At 44.1% G+C, this 18,016-nt stretch overlaps 1 protein-coding gene across 2 annotated transcripts; it reads right to left on the reverse strand.

Annotated features, from left to right (window-relative positions):
* Positions 1 to 587: 587 nt before the first annotated feature.
* Positions 588 to 12,997, reverse strand: tpp2 (tripeptidyl peptidase 2). 2 transcript variants are annotated; one of them, XM_076155690.1, is made up of 29 exons: positions 12,676 to 12,997; positions 11,665 to 11,793; positions 11,413 to 11,508; positions 11,106 to 11,210; positions 10,853 to 10,977; positions 10,535 to 10,698; positions 10,195 to 10,349; positions 10,029 to 10,105; positions 9,795 to 9,922; positions 8,995 to 9,243; positions 8,794 to 8,909; positions 8,527 to 8,698; positions 8,276 to 8,433; positions 8,118 to 8,194; positions 7,915 to 8,021; positions 7,586 to 7,740; positions 7,342 to 7,458; positions 7,110 to 7,210; positions 6,928 to 7,024; positions 6,689 to 6,826; positions 6,310 to 6,554; positions 6,139 to 6,217; positions 5,068 to 5,106; positions 4,462 to 4,613; positions 4,260 to 4,356; positions 4,045 to 4,175; positions 3,582 to 3,831; positions 3,265 to 3,384; positions 588 to 3,169 (listed from the first exon to the last, which is right to left on the reverse strand). In XM_076155690.1, the coding sequence occupies exons 1-29, from the start codon at positions 12,838 to 12,840 to the stop codon at positions 3,080 to 3,082; spliced, it is 3,834 nt and encodes a 1,277-aa protein (XP_076011805.1). In that variant the 5' UTR covers positions 12,841 to 12,997; the 3' UTR covers positions 588 to 3,079. The 2 variants fall into 2 exon arrangements, with proteins under 2 accessions (XP_076011805.1, XP_076011806.1); XM_076155691.1 differs by lacking the exon at positions 5,068 to 5,106.
* Between the last annotated feature and the right edge of the window lie 5,019 nt (positions 12,998 to 18,016).

Here is an 18,016-nt window from a genome sequence, read left to right on the forward strand (position 1 = left end):
TTTTGTTCACACTTGAATAACAGATTGTGTGTGTGTGTGTGTGTGTGTGTGTGTGTGCGCGTTTTTTTACCATGTTTCCAATTGTGATATAAACATTCTGAGCTTTTGTCATTTTCATCTAAGCAACATTTACCTGATTCAACATTTACTTACTAAACTCTTGTCCTACAATTTTGAATGATTTGAAATATAAACCATTAGCATTTCCGTGTTGTTTTTTTACAATAAGCAACTTCAAATGTGTCGTAAGTAACAATGCTGCAGAATCATGTTGAGACGCAAAGGAAAGGATTTATAACTCAACATCAACACAACTGACAGACGACTTCCCTCAGACTTCACCCACCTTTTGACTCAGAGGGAAAAGGCTTGATACCTTCAACTCAAGGTTAAATATAAGAAATGAAATTGTGCATAAAATCATGGTTAACCGGAAAGCCTATCAAACGACACACGGCAACAAAGGAGTTGATTAGCAGCACCACTTTCACAATTAGCTGTGCCACCCAAGATAACTGCCTTCACTAAGAAAGTCCACTTGATTCCCTCCTTGCAAAACCTTCAGCCCAGTGAGTCGCAGAACACAATTGACTTCTTCCAAATCATTTTATTCAGTGTGGTATTCCTTGCTAGTGAATTCCATGTGATCACAAAAGTGACAGTAGCTCTGATCTTTTGCACGTCATCAAGGAAGAATGAGTATAAAATAATCCTAAGAGCATACAACCTTATTTTATAACATTCTGTAAAATATTGGCATTTACTAGGTTTTATGACTACAAATATAAACACTCAACATCCAATAACAATTTTTTTAAGTCTTTCCTGACACCAGCAGAGTGAAAGTAACAGATGTGACTGTTTAGTGGACGGTACAGTCCCGTGGCGAAGGTTTAAGGCCATTTTATCGGAAAGACGTTCATTGGCAAATCGTACAGTAGACAGCTGAACACAAAATCTGTCTAAACCAACACCCAAACACAGGAAAAAGGGGAGAAAACAATAAAAGAGCAATAAAACAATAAAAGTGGTTGTATTTGTGTAAGTGACTGAGCCTTACGGAGTTATGGGCACAGATCCAGCCTGAGTCTAAACCCAGCTGATTCAAGTAACCTTCTGCCTGTGCCGTGCCGATGCTCCCTCTGCTATTCTAATGGTCTTTTAATTGGGTTTGCAATTCTATAGCAGAGAAAAAAAGCACACTGACTGAAGACACACTAAATGGACACTAAATACAGGCTCCCAGTACGACGTGGCTTATCGTGACTCTCTAATCGTGACGTGACACAAACTCCCATGAGAACAGTAAAGGAGACTGAGACTTGAAAGTAATTGCGTATATATTCTCGGTTACATACTCAGATGATCCACAGGCCAACACTTTGACCTGCGCCTGGGCAAGCCAAAACAATAAATATGACATTTTCGTCTAAACCACATTGAGGGTGAGAATCACTTTCACTTCGATATTGGAGACGGAGAAACCATTCTTTGGTTTAACTGCCTGAGCAGCAGGTGATGAGGGACAATCACTGTAATAAAATATAAATGATAAAATTAAAATAAGTTGTGGATGTCTGTTCAGCAGGTTCCATCTTTTGAACCGCTGCTGCAAGAACACACAACCTCCCGACCTGACTCATTACAGTATTCAGGTCAGGTATTGTCAAACAAAGTTGAATAAAAAAGCCTTGGAGTGTCTAACCGGCCTCCGACTGTTTACGTCGCCAGGCTTGGGATTTAAAATCTCTTTCCAATTGAAACAAACAAAAACAAAATCTGCTTCCAAATAAAAAACATTTCTTTCCTTACATCCTATTAGACATGCATATATGCAAAATACATCAGAATAATATTTGTATTATATACCTATTGCATCTTAATATCTTATGTTATGTGTGTATGTACATTGTTTCTTGACACTGTGTACAAATGAAACAAGAAACATTTGAACACCGTCACTGCATTTCGCAAAACAAAAATCTGCCGTCCACGAGTGAACAGAGCCGCGACTGTTACGTCTGTGAGGTCTGTGAGGCGGTGGTGGAGTGTGCGGCTTAGGAGACCTTCGTCAGGTTGACTCAGCAGTGCGACGTGATGAGCCAAGCACCCGTGGAACTACATGGACGCCCCAGTCGCGTCCCGTTATTCCTAATTCCTGACAAGTAGCTGCTGGCTCCTATCATACGGCTGCTATGAGCTTTACAACCACGCTGACGCCAAAAGGCCGATGGGTGAAATGACTGCAAGAGGCCGAGTGTGTTTTAAACATGCTACCGACTCTGCTGCTTCCTTGTGCCACTTCCCCCAACAGGACAGGAACTCGTAGAAAGACACGTCAACCCTTTATTTTACGAGTTCTGAGACGATGTGCTCCGGTTGAGTCTGAGCCGAAAAAGGCAGACAAGACTGAACGTTAACAACGCTGGCTGGGATGATTTTCTTTTTTTAAAACACGTTGACCCCAGTGTCCATTTCATTCATGGGCTCCTGGTCAGACTGACTCTGTGCCTGTGGACGCTCTACTCCGGCACATGCAGCAGCGCGTCCTCCTCCTTTCCTCAAAGCGATATCATAATGGGCAGGAAAGTGTTTAGCTATGGTGCTGTTGAAGCCGACTGAGCCGGGGGAACGGGGGTGGGGTCACAGTTTAGAATAGAGGGAGGTTAATGGTTGAGCCTGGACAGCTGGGGTGGATACGAGAGTTCTAGATGACGCCAAAATAAAGGGAAATGCTGCACTGATCGTGGCGTTGTATCGGGACCACCTGCTGCCCACCAGGCCCCTACGGTTTGAAATCTGTCGGCACAGGATGGAGATATCATCGCTTTAAGTGCTGCTTCGCTTTGCGGTATAATACGTTGAATGCTTTGTATGACTTATAACTTTCCTTCATTTAAGATGATTTGATTTTTTTCCTCATTAAAATTAAAAACACTATTCTTGAGAGGCAGCTGGTTGGTCAGATGCATAGACCATGTGACCCTGAGGAACACGATAAGAGTTACCGTGTTAAAGGACCATATACGGTCATGCCGCTCATGCATGCGCACGTGTGTGTCGCCTATGTCTGTGGAGACTAGAATGGTGTGTAGTCCACAGGGTACATGACCAGGAGCCAGTTCTCACTGATGGTGGCGCAGTGTGTCCATCCCAGGTGTCGCATAAGCTGGAAAACAAAACAAAAACAAAGCTGACATTTATCCTACGGAAACAAATACAATAACAAGTTATGCTGCTGAGGTGAGGTGAGCCGTTTGATACCTGAATACAGTTCTTCATGTTCTCTTTGCTGGGCTTCTCCTCCCCGATCTTTGAGGCGTATTTTAACGCTCGGCCGTACATCTTGTTCACCAGAGCGTGTTTGTAGGAAAACATCAACGCCTGAGTGAGGGAGAGGAGAGGAAAACAGGAAAACACTTTACAATAGCACTCACTTCCTTATAGCCAATAGTCACTGTAAGGTAAGTATACAACGTTTCAAAGATTTAATAGGACCAAATAAGTCCTACTGGCAAAGTGACAAATAAGACGAGTCTAACCAGGCAACAACAACATAAACCTTTCAAAGTTGGACTTACTTTGGAGTCGGTCAGCTCTGCCCATTTCTGAACCTCCCAAAATGTATCAGTCAGGGCTTTAGCTACAGTTTGCTGGGTGTCATCAGAACTGCTGCCTACTTCCTCCACAACCTCCTCCGCCTCCACCTGTTCTGTGGTGACAGCGGCAGCACCGTCCTGCGCCGCGGGCGGCAGCAGGAGCTGGTCGGCCAGAGCGCAGCCCTTCCTGCACAGAGCGTCCAGGAGCGACGACTTCTGCTTCTCCATGTCACTGAAACAGAGATTACACACAGGGGGATTCAGACCTTGAGCAGGGCGTGTGTCGGTGTGTGTGTGTGTGTGTGTGTGTGTGTGTGTGTGTGTGTGTGTGTGTGTGTGTGTGTGTGTGTGTGTGTGTGTGTGTGTGTGTGTGTGTGTGTGTGTGTGTGTGTGTGTGTGTGTGTGTGTGTGTGTGCGTGCAGTACACATTCTCATTGCTACATACGTCTTAATAGAAGCGGCGTCAGGTCGAGGGTCCGTCTTCATGGTGAGGTAAACAGCCAGTGCCGTCTGATCGATGTGGGAAATGACAATATCAGCTGTCGACACAACCTCCTTGAGATGCTTCACACGTTCCTTGACATGAACAGGAGAAATAAGAAGCGTGAGCAGAGATAAACATCATGATTAACAAAAGCTCTCTCTACTCTCTTCTCTTACCTTCTCTGAGTCCATCTGGTGCAGCCTCTGGACATGCAGAGGGAGATAATCGGCATAGTTTTCCTTCAGTTCATCATAAAGGGTGCATGTGTCCAACCTGAACAGTAAACAGAGGAGAAGAAACGCAATGAGAAACAATAAGAAGAAGACAAATCAGCTATGCGTCACTGAACAAAACAAAGAAATGAGAATCAATGCCCACTTTGTCATCCACTGTATCTTCAGGTCCCTCAGAGCCTCGGAAAATTCCTCCTTCACATCCTTCTCTTTGTCTCCTTCCTTGTCTTTCTCCTTCCCTCCATTCTTTGTTTTGTTGGGCGCGGGAATCAAGTGGTAGACGACTGGAACAATGTCCTGTTTAAACACACAGAAGGTAGTTTAGTCAACAACCAGTTACAAACAGGAACATGTTGATCTAGTCTCTCACCCTCCACCTATCAAAGTCATGAGATGTAGGATGTGGATTTAAGGCTGAAACACTGAATAGTATCCTACCAGTTATGCATCTTAAGCTTTCATTGGTATTTGTTGTTCCCATTTACATATCAATAGTTTTTTACTGACCACCAGAAAACATCCAACTACTTAGATATAAATTAAATGTCAAGTGCTTACAGCCGTGTAGCCTCAGTGTTACGTAAGGCTACTTCATATCTGTAACTCCCAACACAGCAGTTATGATGATTATGGTGTTTTGACATACAGACATACTGTAACCTATCCTTAAGGTAAGGAATAAGCCATTTGCAGGTGGTAGGAGAGCATTGGAGGCTCTGTGTTGTACAGTGATTTCTAGCTCATCCAGTACCTTTTTAAACTTTCCTTGTCGTTTTGCAGAGGCCTGCCCCTGGTGGTCAGAATAACAAAAGGTAAGGAAGAGAAATCACAAACACACCAAAAAGGATTCGCTCTCTTTTCTTCATCAAAGACACTGTGACTGTGCCCACACACGCGCACACACAATCACGAGATTAAGACCTGCGCGGTCACTTGGTGCTGAGAAGTGAAGCTGACATTGAGCTTTTAGTTTTAAATCACTCATTTACAGGAAATCTTTGACTTGTGCAGCAGTGTGAATCACTCAGCGGACAAATTACTGAGTGACAAGTGGCTGCCTGGTGGAACTTGTTGAATGTTGACAAAAGATTTCATTTGAGTTTCTATTCAATGTTTAAAAGAGTATTTTTGTTGCTGTCTTTTTTAAAGGTACAATACACAAACGAAGTCGTCCCACCACCAAAGCAGAACACAGGATTGACCTACAGGTACTTACACAGAAGACAATGTGTCCCAACGTTTTCATTTATGATCAGCAGATAGAGAGACAAAGAGCTTTCAGTACTAAAAGTTATTTGTCACTTTCAAAAAGACTTTCCCTTTGTTGGACTTGCAATGTAACAACATTTCACTGTGTGTAAAGTGAGAGAGTATTGTGTTGCTTTCTTTCTGGTTTTGCATTTTCAAATTGGACTGAAGGTCATTCAATGAATAATCTAGAGGTGACTGACCGCATATAAAAATATGTCTGTGGTCTGTGTCTAGTGGTCAGGGCGGCCGGATCCTCCGTCCTGATCCTGCTGATGTTTCTGACCTACAAATTTAAGATGGCAACACACCAGGAGACTTCTGAAATCCTCCCTCACTTTGTAAAGGCCGGATTTAAGGACCGACGTTCAGCTTTAATGATGACTATAAAGCTGAACTGCTGCTTTGCATTTGAATGCATTTCCAGCTTCTACTGCGTTCCCCTGGCATTGAAGGTCTAAAGCCTCCTCTTGATAAACTGCTGGGGTGAGAAGCAGGCTGCTCTGGGTCCTAAAGGAGCAAGACGGAGCACTGCTGTGGAAGACAAAGATGAACAGCAAATAGGGCCACTCACTGCTTTCTTGCCATACTCGCTCTTGGGGACGACGAGAGAGCCAGAGAGGTAGCATCCTGGACTTGTCCCCTTAGGGATCCTAAACAAGGGAGAAAACAACAGAGGAACAAAAGGAATAAAGAAACGTAAACACAAGAACTTGAAGAACTTGATCTTGCCAACTTGACTCACTTGTCATCTGGCAAGGCTGTGATGTAGAAGGGCTGTGTGACCCCAGGGGACAAGGTGAGAGTGTTTGCCTTCTTCTTGGCCATGAGGGCTGCACGGTGTGTCTCATAGACATCTAAAGTAAGTGTGGTGGACAAACGGTGGGAAACCACAAACGGCAAGTCCTTGAGACGCTCCAGCTCGCTAGACTGCTCGTGGCGCACCTGCAGGCGCACTGTGTAGTCTCCCTTCTCCAGCTTCAGAGAATACTAGACAAGCAACAAAGAAAGAAGGGAAAGGTTCATGACATGAAGATAGAGAACGTGTAGTAACTTGTTTCCTGTGGATGAGGTTGCACTGTGTGTGTGTGTGTGTGTGTGTGTGTGTGTGTGTGTGTGTGTACCTGGTGTGGGTAGGCATCTCCAGAACCCAGCAGTCTCTTGTTCTGGTCAAACAGCATCCAGAGCTGACTGTCAAACTCAGACTCGTACAGCAGCTCACACAGCATGGGGCAACTTGGGGTAACCTCTCCACTCTTGGGCTGAGAACGCAACACAATAGGGTTACACACACACACACACACACACAGACACATTAAAACATTTCCTTGATGTTCATGTAGGCCAAAGGTACTGGCAGTACCTGGTGGAAGCTGTAGGTGAGGACGATCTCGTAGAGTTGTCTGTTGTTTGGGAGAACATCCCTCAGTCCCAAGGCTTTTATCTTTGAATTTAAAGGTCTACGACAACAGAGAGAGGAACGGTCAGCTGCGTTGGTATACAGGTAAACACAACACAATGTCGAGGGTGTGAGCATGCAGTTACCTGAGGGGCTGGACCCAGGACTTGAGTGTGATACTAGGAGACACCTCCTCGTATCTCAGAGGCGACGACACTTCAAAGTTAGTCACTCCCTCCGAGGCATGCTGGGAAAGAGACCACCGAGCGTTACAAACCGGACGGAGAACTCCTGCTGGACGTTTTGTGTTCTAGTGGAAAAGCACAGCTAATGTGTGTGTTTTCGTGATCCTTCTCTGTGTGTCTGCGCTCTTCTTACTATGTGTAGCGGAGAAGGAGAAGTGGCGAGTCCATGGAACGAGATGCCGTAGTCCACGGTGACATCGCCGAGGCTTGCCCACCAGCGTGCAATGCAGAACTCTACAATCTTCCCTGACTATGAGGGAAAAGACACAAACATATGCAGATACATAACCACCAAGCACTTCTTAAAGGCATCTGACACTAAGGCTTAGTTAACCGTCCTGACCAAACTAATTATCAAGACAAATACAAACATGTACCAGCACAGGGAACGCCTCTGTCAGCGAGCCTCTCTCCAGTAGTGAGGAGAACTTGTAGAACTCGTTTGCTCTGTACGCTCTCTGTTTGACGAGGTGGACCGCGTGGAGAACAAACTTTGATGACACATCGCCGGAACGAGACGTCAACGTGATCTCTGCAGGAGAGACAGCGAGGCACAAGAGGAGACGGGCGGACAGAGAAAAGAGGAATGACAATGGCAATTTAGAAAAAGAGACCAACCAGAAATGTTGAATGAAAAAAACCCCAATTTGGTGCAAGCAGGAGCTGTCAGATGATACGCTTTTAACACACTAACACACACACTGACCTGCCCAGGCTGCTCCCTGAGGAACTGTGATAAAGTGGCGTCTGATCTGCCCCGGTCTGAAGTGAACATCTGTAAAACACATCTCCTGATTCCGACTATCTGTCAATCTGACAAGCAGAGAGAGAGAAAGAGAGAGAACAGTCAGACACACACACATACAGCTAACTGGAATAGGCAAAGAACTTGTGTGCGTGTATACTCACTTGGCAGGAATAACAACTGTGATGGGGACTCTGAACAGCGGGCCGCAGCTCGGTGCTGCAGTGTCGTAGCCACACACCTAAAAACAACACATTCACATTGGACGGGTTAAAGATGATGCACACGAGAATCCCATGATTTCCTTCCAGTGCGTCCATACCTCTGTGTAGTGCACTCCCTCCCTCAGTCCCAGAGGATCAATTCTGACATTCACATGTCGACATTGGTTCATCAGCTCGAGGTGCGAGGGGCACTGCACCCACGCGGCGGTACATGTGAGCGCCAAGTGGAGCTGCAGGGAAATACGCTCGGAGTTTCCTGTAGTGGACGTCGGGAGAAAACACATAATGAGAAAAAAAAGAAACAAAACCACTCGTCCAGATTGAACGGCAGAAGCTGTTGGTGGGCTACCTGTGTTCTCGGGGAAAATGGGTTCGATTCCCACGGTGTGATCTGAGGGCACGAGAATTTGGGCTGGGTCTCTGAGGTAGATGCCTCTCTGTGCTCCCACTGTCACCGAGAAGCCCAGATGACTCGTGGGTAAAGAGACATGTTGAGTGAGGTAGTCTAAAGCCCTGTCCACCTGAGAGGAGCAGAGGCAGGTTAGAGACATATTGAGACGACTGCAGGACAGATAGTAGGGATCATTATCCTCTACAGGAGCCATTGGCCCTTTACCTGGATTATTCCGTGGCCCTGTGCAAACACCTCGATGTCATCAACCTTCAGAGCAGTGTTTTCCAGTGCTCTCCTCACCGCAGGGACAGAGGGACAGATTCCATTCTGCTTCAGTCCTTCAGAAAAAAAGCACACGTGTGTATTATAATCAGGTGTGCCCATCTACAAACGCGTGCATGTACCCTGACGCAACACACACACCTGAGAGGATAAGTGCGATGCCTCCACAGGCATTGGGGGACGACATGGATGTGCCATTCATGAGCTGGGTCCCACGCAGGGTCCAGTTGGGTACAGATGCAATGGCGCCTCCTGGGGCACTGATGCTAACCCCGAGAGCCCCGTCCGTACTAGGGCCCCTGGATGACCAGGTGTACTGGTTGGGAGGCAGCTTCTCCCTCAGGGAATACTCAGCCACCATCATGTCTGGGGTCACATAAGCCCCCACACCTGAGAGAACACGGGAGCCACAACACAAGCAAAGGAAACAAAGAGCAAAGAGAAAATCATCAATATCAATTAGTTATCAATTACTACTAGTTAAGTTAACTAACTATTTTGATCTCTCTAGTTTATGTTTGTGTGTGTGTGTGTGTGTGTGTCTGTGTGTGTGTGTTGTAAGCTTTGGTAGCTCTGTCAGATGGGAAGTCTGTCAGCTAACCACATGTGTCTATCAGGAGCCGGCGCATGATCCTCACTTTACTGTTGGAGCCGTAAACCTTTGTGCCAGCCGCACTTATCTGTCAATAGTAAGCCACAGCTTGAGCCATACTTAGCCAACACTCAGAGACACACTGAGGTGTGTGTGTGTGTGTGTGTGTGTGTGTGTGTGTGTGTGTGTGTGTGTGTGTGTGTGTGTGTGTGTGTGTGTGTGTGTGTGTGTGTGTGTGCGTGCGTGCGTGCGTGCGTGCGTGCGTGCGTGCGTGCGTGCGTGCGTGCGTGCGTGCGTGCGTGCGTGCGTGCGTGCGTGCGTGCGTGCGTGCGTGCGTGCGTGTGTGTACCTATGACACTGCTGGTGGTTCCTCCAGGGCAACCGACTGTGGAGAGGCACGGGCCGTTGTTTCCTGCACTCGAAACAAATACTACATTGTGCTTCTGCACAGCCTCGTTAATCACCTCGCAAATCCTCCTGAGAGAAAATGAGCAAATTGACAAAATCAATAACAGTGCAAAACATGGAATGAGCCCACACGACCATTTCCCCCCCCCCCTGACTGCTACGGTACAAAACTTACCCTGAGTTGGGCCAGTGGGTAGCTTCCCCGTAGCTATAGTTAACCAGGTCACATTTGTAGTTGATTACTTCAATCATCTTAAGAGTGACAGATAAAGGAACAATTAAAAAGGGTGAAAACAAAAAAGGAAGTTACAACTACTTGACAGAAAGTTTAGGTAGCATACTGCGCGGATAAGTCCTGTGCCCGTTTCCATGGTGCTGAGGCGAGTGTCTCCAATTTTCAGAGCCAAAATTTGGGCGCCAGGGGCAACACCATTGCGCTCTTGCTCCTCTGGGAAGTAACCTGCTGCTATGCTTGCCACGTGCGTCCCGTGAGCCCCTGTAAACACATACAGACGCGTGTTAGACTGGAGATTACAGTGACATCTACAGACGAGGCAGCCTGGAATATGACTCCTCTGTTGGACCAAAGATTTGTTGTGCCACGTGATTGAAAACAACAAAGTTACTCCTGAACAGAGGTGGAAAAAAATAGGGATTCATTATTGCTTTGGGATAGCTCACCTCCACTGGTGACAATGCAGAGTGTGTTTCCGTCGTCGTAAATATTGATAGAGTAATTAAGCATCTCAGCATTTCCTAGTGTGGCATACTCGTGCGATTCTCTGTAGGAGCTCAGCACTGTGCTCTGGGACAGCTCTCCACACTCAGAAGTGTCCACTACAGCCCTAAAGGACACAGCAACAGACAATGTGAGGGATATACAGTATCTATTATTGGTCAGAAATGTTAGGGGGCAAAGGCAGCAGAGGATTGGGTTCCAATAGTGAGGTGGAAACTGGAGACATGGTGTGATTTATTATTAAATCCTAACATGCTCACCTCCATGTGGTGCTATCGTGCCACAGCACACAGTCATACACAGGACCAGGATCACTGTACTTCTTCTCTAGTGATGCCAGCAGCTCTGACTGAGTCTGTAGCTCCTCCTTCTGCAGCTTTTCCATCTGGAGACGGGAAGCAGAGAAGATGCATGTGACTCAGACAAAAGAGTCATACTAGGACACAGCACAATAAAGTGTCTGGTCCACTCAACAGTCATGTTTGTAGTATGTTCATGTACTGTAGTAGTGACCTGTGATGGCGTCGGGTGAGCTTGGTCAAACTCTTCAATCTTGCGACAGACCTCAGCAAGTGCTGCTCTGTGAGGAGGGTCCCACGTCTTCTCCTTGCGCTCTTTCTAGTTGACAAAAGTAACATCACATGAAGACAGTGTCCCGGCAAGAAGTTTATTGTCTGTAATGTTCAGTCATTAGTAACAGCTATCAATGTGCACGTAGCCCTTTGCACTCATCACCACAACCACAGTCATGAAATATGACCGCAGTGGTGCAAAATCCAAACCCCAATAGCAGGACTATTAATGACACATATTGAATTACCTGTATTCTTTCTTTGAGAGCCTTAGGGAAGAACTCATAGCCATTTTTAACTCCAATGCGATACTTCCCTGATGGGTTGACCCAGGCAGGGGGGATCTGGAAGGAGGAGGAATAAAGACAAAAAAAGCCACAGTGTAAAGCAGATACAGAGGAAAGTTACAAGAATACTAATTATAGAATCTCTCTCCAGAGACCACTATATATATTCACTATATTTACTTAATTAATAGCAAGATGCAGATGGGTTCAGACCTTAAGTGTTCTGCCAGAGAGGCCAGTGATAGTCTCATCTTTGGGTTCCACCACTGTGGTCATGTTCACGTCCCCGCTGCCTGTCGTATCGATGATGTCAACAATCTTTGTCTTCCCCTCGGTTGTGACCTGAAGAGAGATTGAAAAAAAATCAATAAGTCCTCAATTAGAAGCCGAGACTGAAATAGACACACAATACATGTTATTTTACTTTCAGCGACGATTTACCGTAACCTTGATTTATGTCACCTGAAGTACCTGCAGTACAAAGACTCATCCTGGACAATACAATGACATACATGCCCAAGAAGTAAGCATGTACGCAAATCATCTGCACGAGTGCATGTTTGACATGTACCCTTACATAAGATACATTGATTACACTCGATTCTGTTCTTTATTTTCAACAGGGCTTACGTGAAGTGGCATATATTGACTCACTTACCACATAATACAACCAATCCATACAGACACACCAAGATAAAACATTGGCAGCTTCTTAGTGACAAAGCAATGGATGTGATATAATTATACTTGAAGTTAAAAAGTAGTTTCCTAACACTATGAAACTATTAATTAAACTCGTAATAATTTATCTACGGTTACAGCAGACAATTAACTGCTCAGAGACTTAATTTCAGGTAATGCCAGACAGAAGGAGATTTAACTTCAACCGTCCTGCGGACTGGCATTGCTGCTAAGCTAATGTGCGAATATAAAGCTACGCCAAATAGTGTCAAAGAACACTCTTCTAACATTTTAAAGAATTAACCAAAACAACACTTGACAACAGGAGTAAGCTATTGCGGCCGGTTGCTGTGTGCAGTTTAAGCTGTCACATGCGCTGAAAGCTTATGTTGTTTTGGTGTTGTGTCTGACATTAGCTCTCTGTGTTAGCTTAGCAGCTAGCTGGCTAAGTTATCGGTGCAAGTTGTAGCCGTGTGAATGAGTCAGGCCTCTGTAGCATGTAGCATGTAGCTAACGTATCGTTCAGCAACCGGTCACATTTACCTGCATGCCGGGGGCCCCGGGATCCACGCCGGTGTCCAGGATCGCGATGAGCACACCGCGTCCATCGTGCTCAGGGAACCGGGTAAGATAAGACGCGGCGCCGGTTTCTTTCTTGGGGAGCAGCCCGTGGAAGGGGAACGGTTCCTCGGTAGTATGGGCAGCCATGATCCAAATAGCGACAATGAAAACAAAGCAGCGGAATGGGAAAGAGGGCAGCGCGGTGAGGAAGACGGGGAGGAGAGCTGGAGAGCAGCTGGGAGGACAGAAGATTTAAGGTACGAGCTTCAAACGGGATCCTTATACCGTAGCGACTTACTCCAATTGTCCGGCCCACCTTAAAAGTGACAAACCGCCTGTAGATGGCGCTGTTTAGTCATTTACAAGTATGTACTGTAACGCCAATAAGTCAAATAAACAGCAACTTTAACAGAGCTGCAAATCGAGTAAAAGTCTGCTCTTTTTTAACTTCTACAACGTTTAGGCAGCCAACAATGGACGCTAATTATGTTTATTTGCACAATCGCCGAATCAAGCGCTATACATGGAGCACTTGCTCATTGAGGAATTCTACCTCATCATCTTCAGCCGAGAGCCGAGTTTGTAAACGGCTGAACTGGTCAGATTGCACACTAGGTGGTGCTACAACACTAATAGTTGTGTTATTTCCATTGTGTCTTTTCTTTTGAGTGAACTCCAGAAGCAGCTGTGTACAGCCTGTATGCACAAAATTGTGTAAAAACATATACAGACATTAGAGGAAAGTCTATTTTAAAACTTTGAATGTTTGGTCACATTGCAATCCATGGCTGTATTGCATGATAAATTTGAGTGGTCACAATTCAGATATGAAGGTATTTCCGATTTACTTGAAATTTCTCGCAATTTATCTGATATCGCACAAATGATTTCTGTAAGGATAAAGACATTCAGGACGACCCTCAGCCAATAAGCGCTCAGTATCAATGTAACATTAGATACACCCTTTTAAGTCAAAGTATGAATCTAAACTTTGAGTAACGTGCATTTTCATTAGAATATGCACTCTAGAATTTTGTTGAACCAGTCCAGCTACATTCACTCATTCATAACTGTTCCCTCATTACGTCCTGTAAAACATACTCTAATGCTATGGGTTTTGTTTGCCAGTTGGTTCCGCTGAGTATTTTTTTAGGCCTGTACCACCTGGCAATAAGTAAAACAACAAACTTCAGCATCTTAGCTTTTTTTGGAACCCTCAATATTGAAAGTGTTCTGTGCTTTTCGCAACAATTGCAATATACATGCAGATGACACTGATAAATAGGGAGTAGCAAATTTTCGACACAGAACAGACACCCACTCATGTCTCAAACTTGAGCTGATTATGATGTTGTGTTTTCCAGAACCAAACCACATTCATTCTACTGAAATTTCATTCATGATCTGAGCCTAGCTATTCTTGTTTTTCTTTAATACCAGGATTAACTGTGTACATGTCAATCACCATCTGTTCAGCTCAATAGTCACTAGCTCTCTCTCACACAACCACATATGTACACATGTAGTACATACACATATAGTATCTATATGTAGTATGTACTTGTACTTTAAATAACACAGACCACAGCAGGGAGGGTACAAATTAGCAGTGGGCATCCTTTCACTAATCTTCTTACAATCAGCATCTGTCTCGTCTTCCTCTTTCTGTCAGTGGCTCTGTGTTGTCATGCATGAACACACACACACACTCACACACACACATACAGTACACTCACACTTCATACATTGTTTTGTGCCATCGCTTGGATGTTTATTCATTTAGGTTCCTTCTGTTACTGGTGGTAAATTAGACTTGCAAACGAAAGGTTATTTCTGTTTTTCACTCTTTAAAACAGAAACACACACACACACAGTCACAGAAAGGCTCTTGTGGTCTACCACAGGGCGTAGTCTCCATAGCTTAACTGAAATATATGAACGCCATAAATGTCTTCAAACCATTATTTCCTTATGTTCTGCTTTGCATCATTCAACACAACTTCTTTCTTCTGCACCCATTTTTACATACAGATTCTTTAAAGTTAGACGTTGTTCATTCTTAGTGTGGCTTATAACTGTTGATTCTCATTATTATAGGCTTGTATTATCATTCACTTGGCATCTGTGAATACAGAGCTAGTTACTGTAAAGGCGAATGATCTGAAATACAATACAATACATGGTTGTTTCTTATTTGCTATCAACAAGTTGTTTTATTTATAGAAATCAATGGTCTTTGTTTTCCATGATGCAATGTATGACATAGATACAGATCTTGGAAAAGCATGATTTGTATCTATGCAAATGAGGAGATAATTGAAAGTACAGTAACAGTGCTGTGAACAATGTCACTGAAATGCATACACAAAACATACACAGCTACTGAACTCTAGTTCAGGGCAGGGGTGTTGTTGTGTACAACTTCCATTCAGGACAGTGTAACAAGCTCACCAGAGTGAAATCTATAGACTAATTAGATTTGAAGCTGGTCTAAAGGAGACACAGATAATCCCAAGGCAGTGGCCAACGGAAGTGCTGCAGCTAACTACAGCGGTGGAACTGTCCAACTGTTTCTAGTCCCACAACTCTGCTGGGATGGGCTTGGCCATCTGTGTTTGTTCAAGACCAAAGTCAGGCTATTTTTGAGGGTGTAGTTCATCCTAATCTCAGAGGTCTTGACCTAATAGGCTCAAGTGTGGGCTGACAATGACCTTGTGCCTTTTACCTGACTTGATCCTGTCCTGTCCAGGCATGCTGTCCCTATCAGCAGGGCCAGTCTTCATTCATTCTTCCATCTGTCAGAGTTGGCCCAAGTTCTCTGTGTTAGTGGGAAAATAAGAACCACTTGTTCTTTCTAGTTTGCTGCTGTCTTGATATCTGGCTGCCTTTCAGAACAAGTATGTTGGAGATCTAGAATTACAGTACCTTAAGTAAGGAAGCTGTGTTTCCATTTGTTTTTTCCTGTCTGTCTGGAGGACAGCTTAATAATTTGGTGGAGACACACATATGATAAGAATATTTAGCCACAATTCCCCAAATAACTGAAATCTTGTGCCAAATGTTCTTTTTTCATTGATGAGGCGTGAGAGCTGGTAACCTTAAAGGTACAACACCTGATAGGAATGATGCCTCCTCGTGCAACATCCAGTTGGAGGCCTGTTCAGAGTACAAATTATTAAACATCAAACAACAAAACCATTTCCATTGAATTTGAATAACAAAATTATGAATGAACAACACGCAAATAAGTTAACTTACTTTATTACAGCGTGTTTGCTTTTCCTGCTGTGCACCAACATACAATATGTATATGTCTATCTATGGATGAAGGTTGTTTGAAACTATTGACTAAGCAAATCCTCTTTAAAGGGTACCAGTGACAACTCAATGGTATCAGTTGTGTTAATGAAATGGGTGAATGAATTTACGTAGGGGTGGATTTGCATTTTGTTCACTCTCACTTCCCCTGTCGTCATAGTGTCAAGACTACGGCCTCATATAAGCTGCTGTGTGGGGAATGCCATTATGGGCTTAACACAGCATTAAATGAAATGTTCCAAATCGAGTGTAGAGACTAAAGTTGTTGTTGATTCTGCTATATTTGGGTTAGGGAGACTATTATAGTGTCCTTAAGAGTCATGGGAGCAAAGATAACACAGCTGTTCCACATAACCACAGATCATCTGTTCCACTGAGATCTATTAACATAGAATGGATACTGAAATACATCAGTTGCTGCGTTAAATTTTTTTAATTTGCACTCTATGGATGCAGGCAACAATCAGGGGAGGTCTAGAGGAGTCAGGGCCGTGTTGCTGCATGGGGCCACAGAGGGGGAGCAACACTCTCTCTTCCCTGGCAAGCATTGCTCTCACTCAGAGACAAAGCGGGTGCAAATGAAATGCCTATTTATATATACATAGTTGCACTAACCTTGCTCTGCCGTTGCTAAAATTACATTTTCTGAATTACTCAGCATTATTGTTCTTGTTAATCCATTTAGTGTACCTTATACACTGAGTATAGGCGTCCTAATAACGTTGATTAATGTCACAGAGGCTCAGGAGAGGAAGCAGTGGAGGCAACAGCAGCAAAACAGCTCCCACTTAAAATTGATTTAGTTATCAGAGAGGTCACACACGGCCGTTTTGTCTAACAGGACAACTGGTTAATTATCATGAAGGAGTAAGATAATTCATTTGTGGTCATGACTTTGTAAAGCATGGGAACCAGTTAATTTAAGTCATGGCCCTGAATTGCTGTAACTCATGATCTTACAGGATGTGCAGTGTGGGCATAGTACTGAAAAGGAATCCTGGCTCCACCTTCAAGTGTAATGAAATCAATGAGTGTCTCTGGCTCAGAAAATGTACTACAAGGAAGTGCTTGTGCTTTGGCTTTGATTGTGCATTTAAGATAACATCAGTTAATTAATAATATATGAAGTGGCTTATAAACTGCCTCTGGAGGCCCAACTTCACAGACTCAAGTCAACCCAGCTGTTTTGTGAGTCTGTGGAGTCGGAGTACTGGGGTCATATCAGGAGCCACAGCCACTGAAATATACTTGCCAATGTCAGTGCCAATTACTTTATTATATCTTGTATAATAGTGTAATATCTTGTTCCTTTGTCTTGTCGTTGTCTTTATCTTTGTAATCTCAACATTATTAACAGTGAAAAAGGCATACATTTTAGGGGGGGGGGGGGGGGGGTGTCAAGTGTGTATCTTCTGAATATTTTTGTAATTTCCATATGAAGTAAATGGGGATTTTAATGAGAATAACAGTGTAGAGTTTCACTTTCATTTCTCTCTGAGGAGCACAGGCAGCATGTTTTAAAGAGAGAACGACAGCCAGCCACTGTGTGAAGTGGTGAAGCCTAGCAGAGCAGTGGTGTGCAGTTGGCCGGTGGAAAATTGTTTTTCCCTCCTGACCAGTGTGTCGGATAACAGTGGAGACATCACACCTTCGCCTTATCCACACAGCCCTCAAAACAGAAATGCGCGCGAGGAATTTGTTGAAGTGACCTTTATTGTCGTTCCCATTACTCACACCTCACTGCATCTACATGCTCAATACTCAATACTTATTTGTCTAAACTAAGACAAACATGCTTTTAATGGATGCTATTCACCATTAGCATTAGAGAGGAGAATCAATACATTAATGTAATGCATGCGGTGGGGGCTTAGTCTGATTAAGACATTTAGACGCCTGAATAAATCTGTATCAAATTGCATAATCTAGGTCTGTTCCTTGGAGTCCTTTGACTGATTTTAATTGCATTACAATGACATTTAAAAAAATGTATTGCCTAAATATT

The sequence above is a fragment of the Genypterus blacodes genome, unplaced genomic scaffold, assembly GCF_046128005.1.
Source record: "Genypterus blacodes isolate CSIRO-AG114 ecotype Tasmania unplaced genomic scaffold, CSIRO-AGI_Gbla_v1 ptg000067l_1, whole genome shotgun sequence".
NCBI lineage: Eukaryota > Metazoa > Chordata > Actinopteri > Ophidiiformes > Ophidiidae > Genypterus > Genypterus blacodes.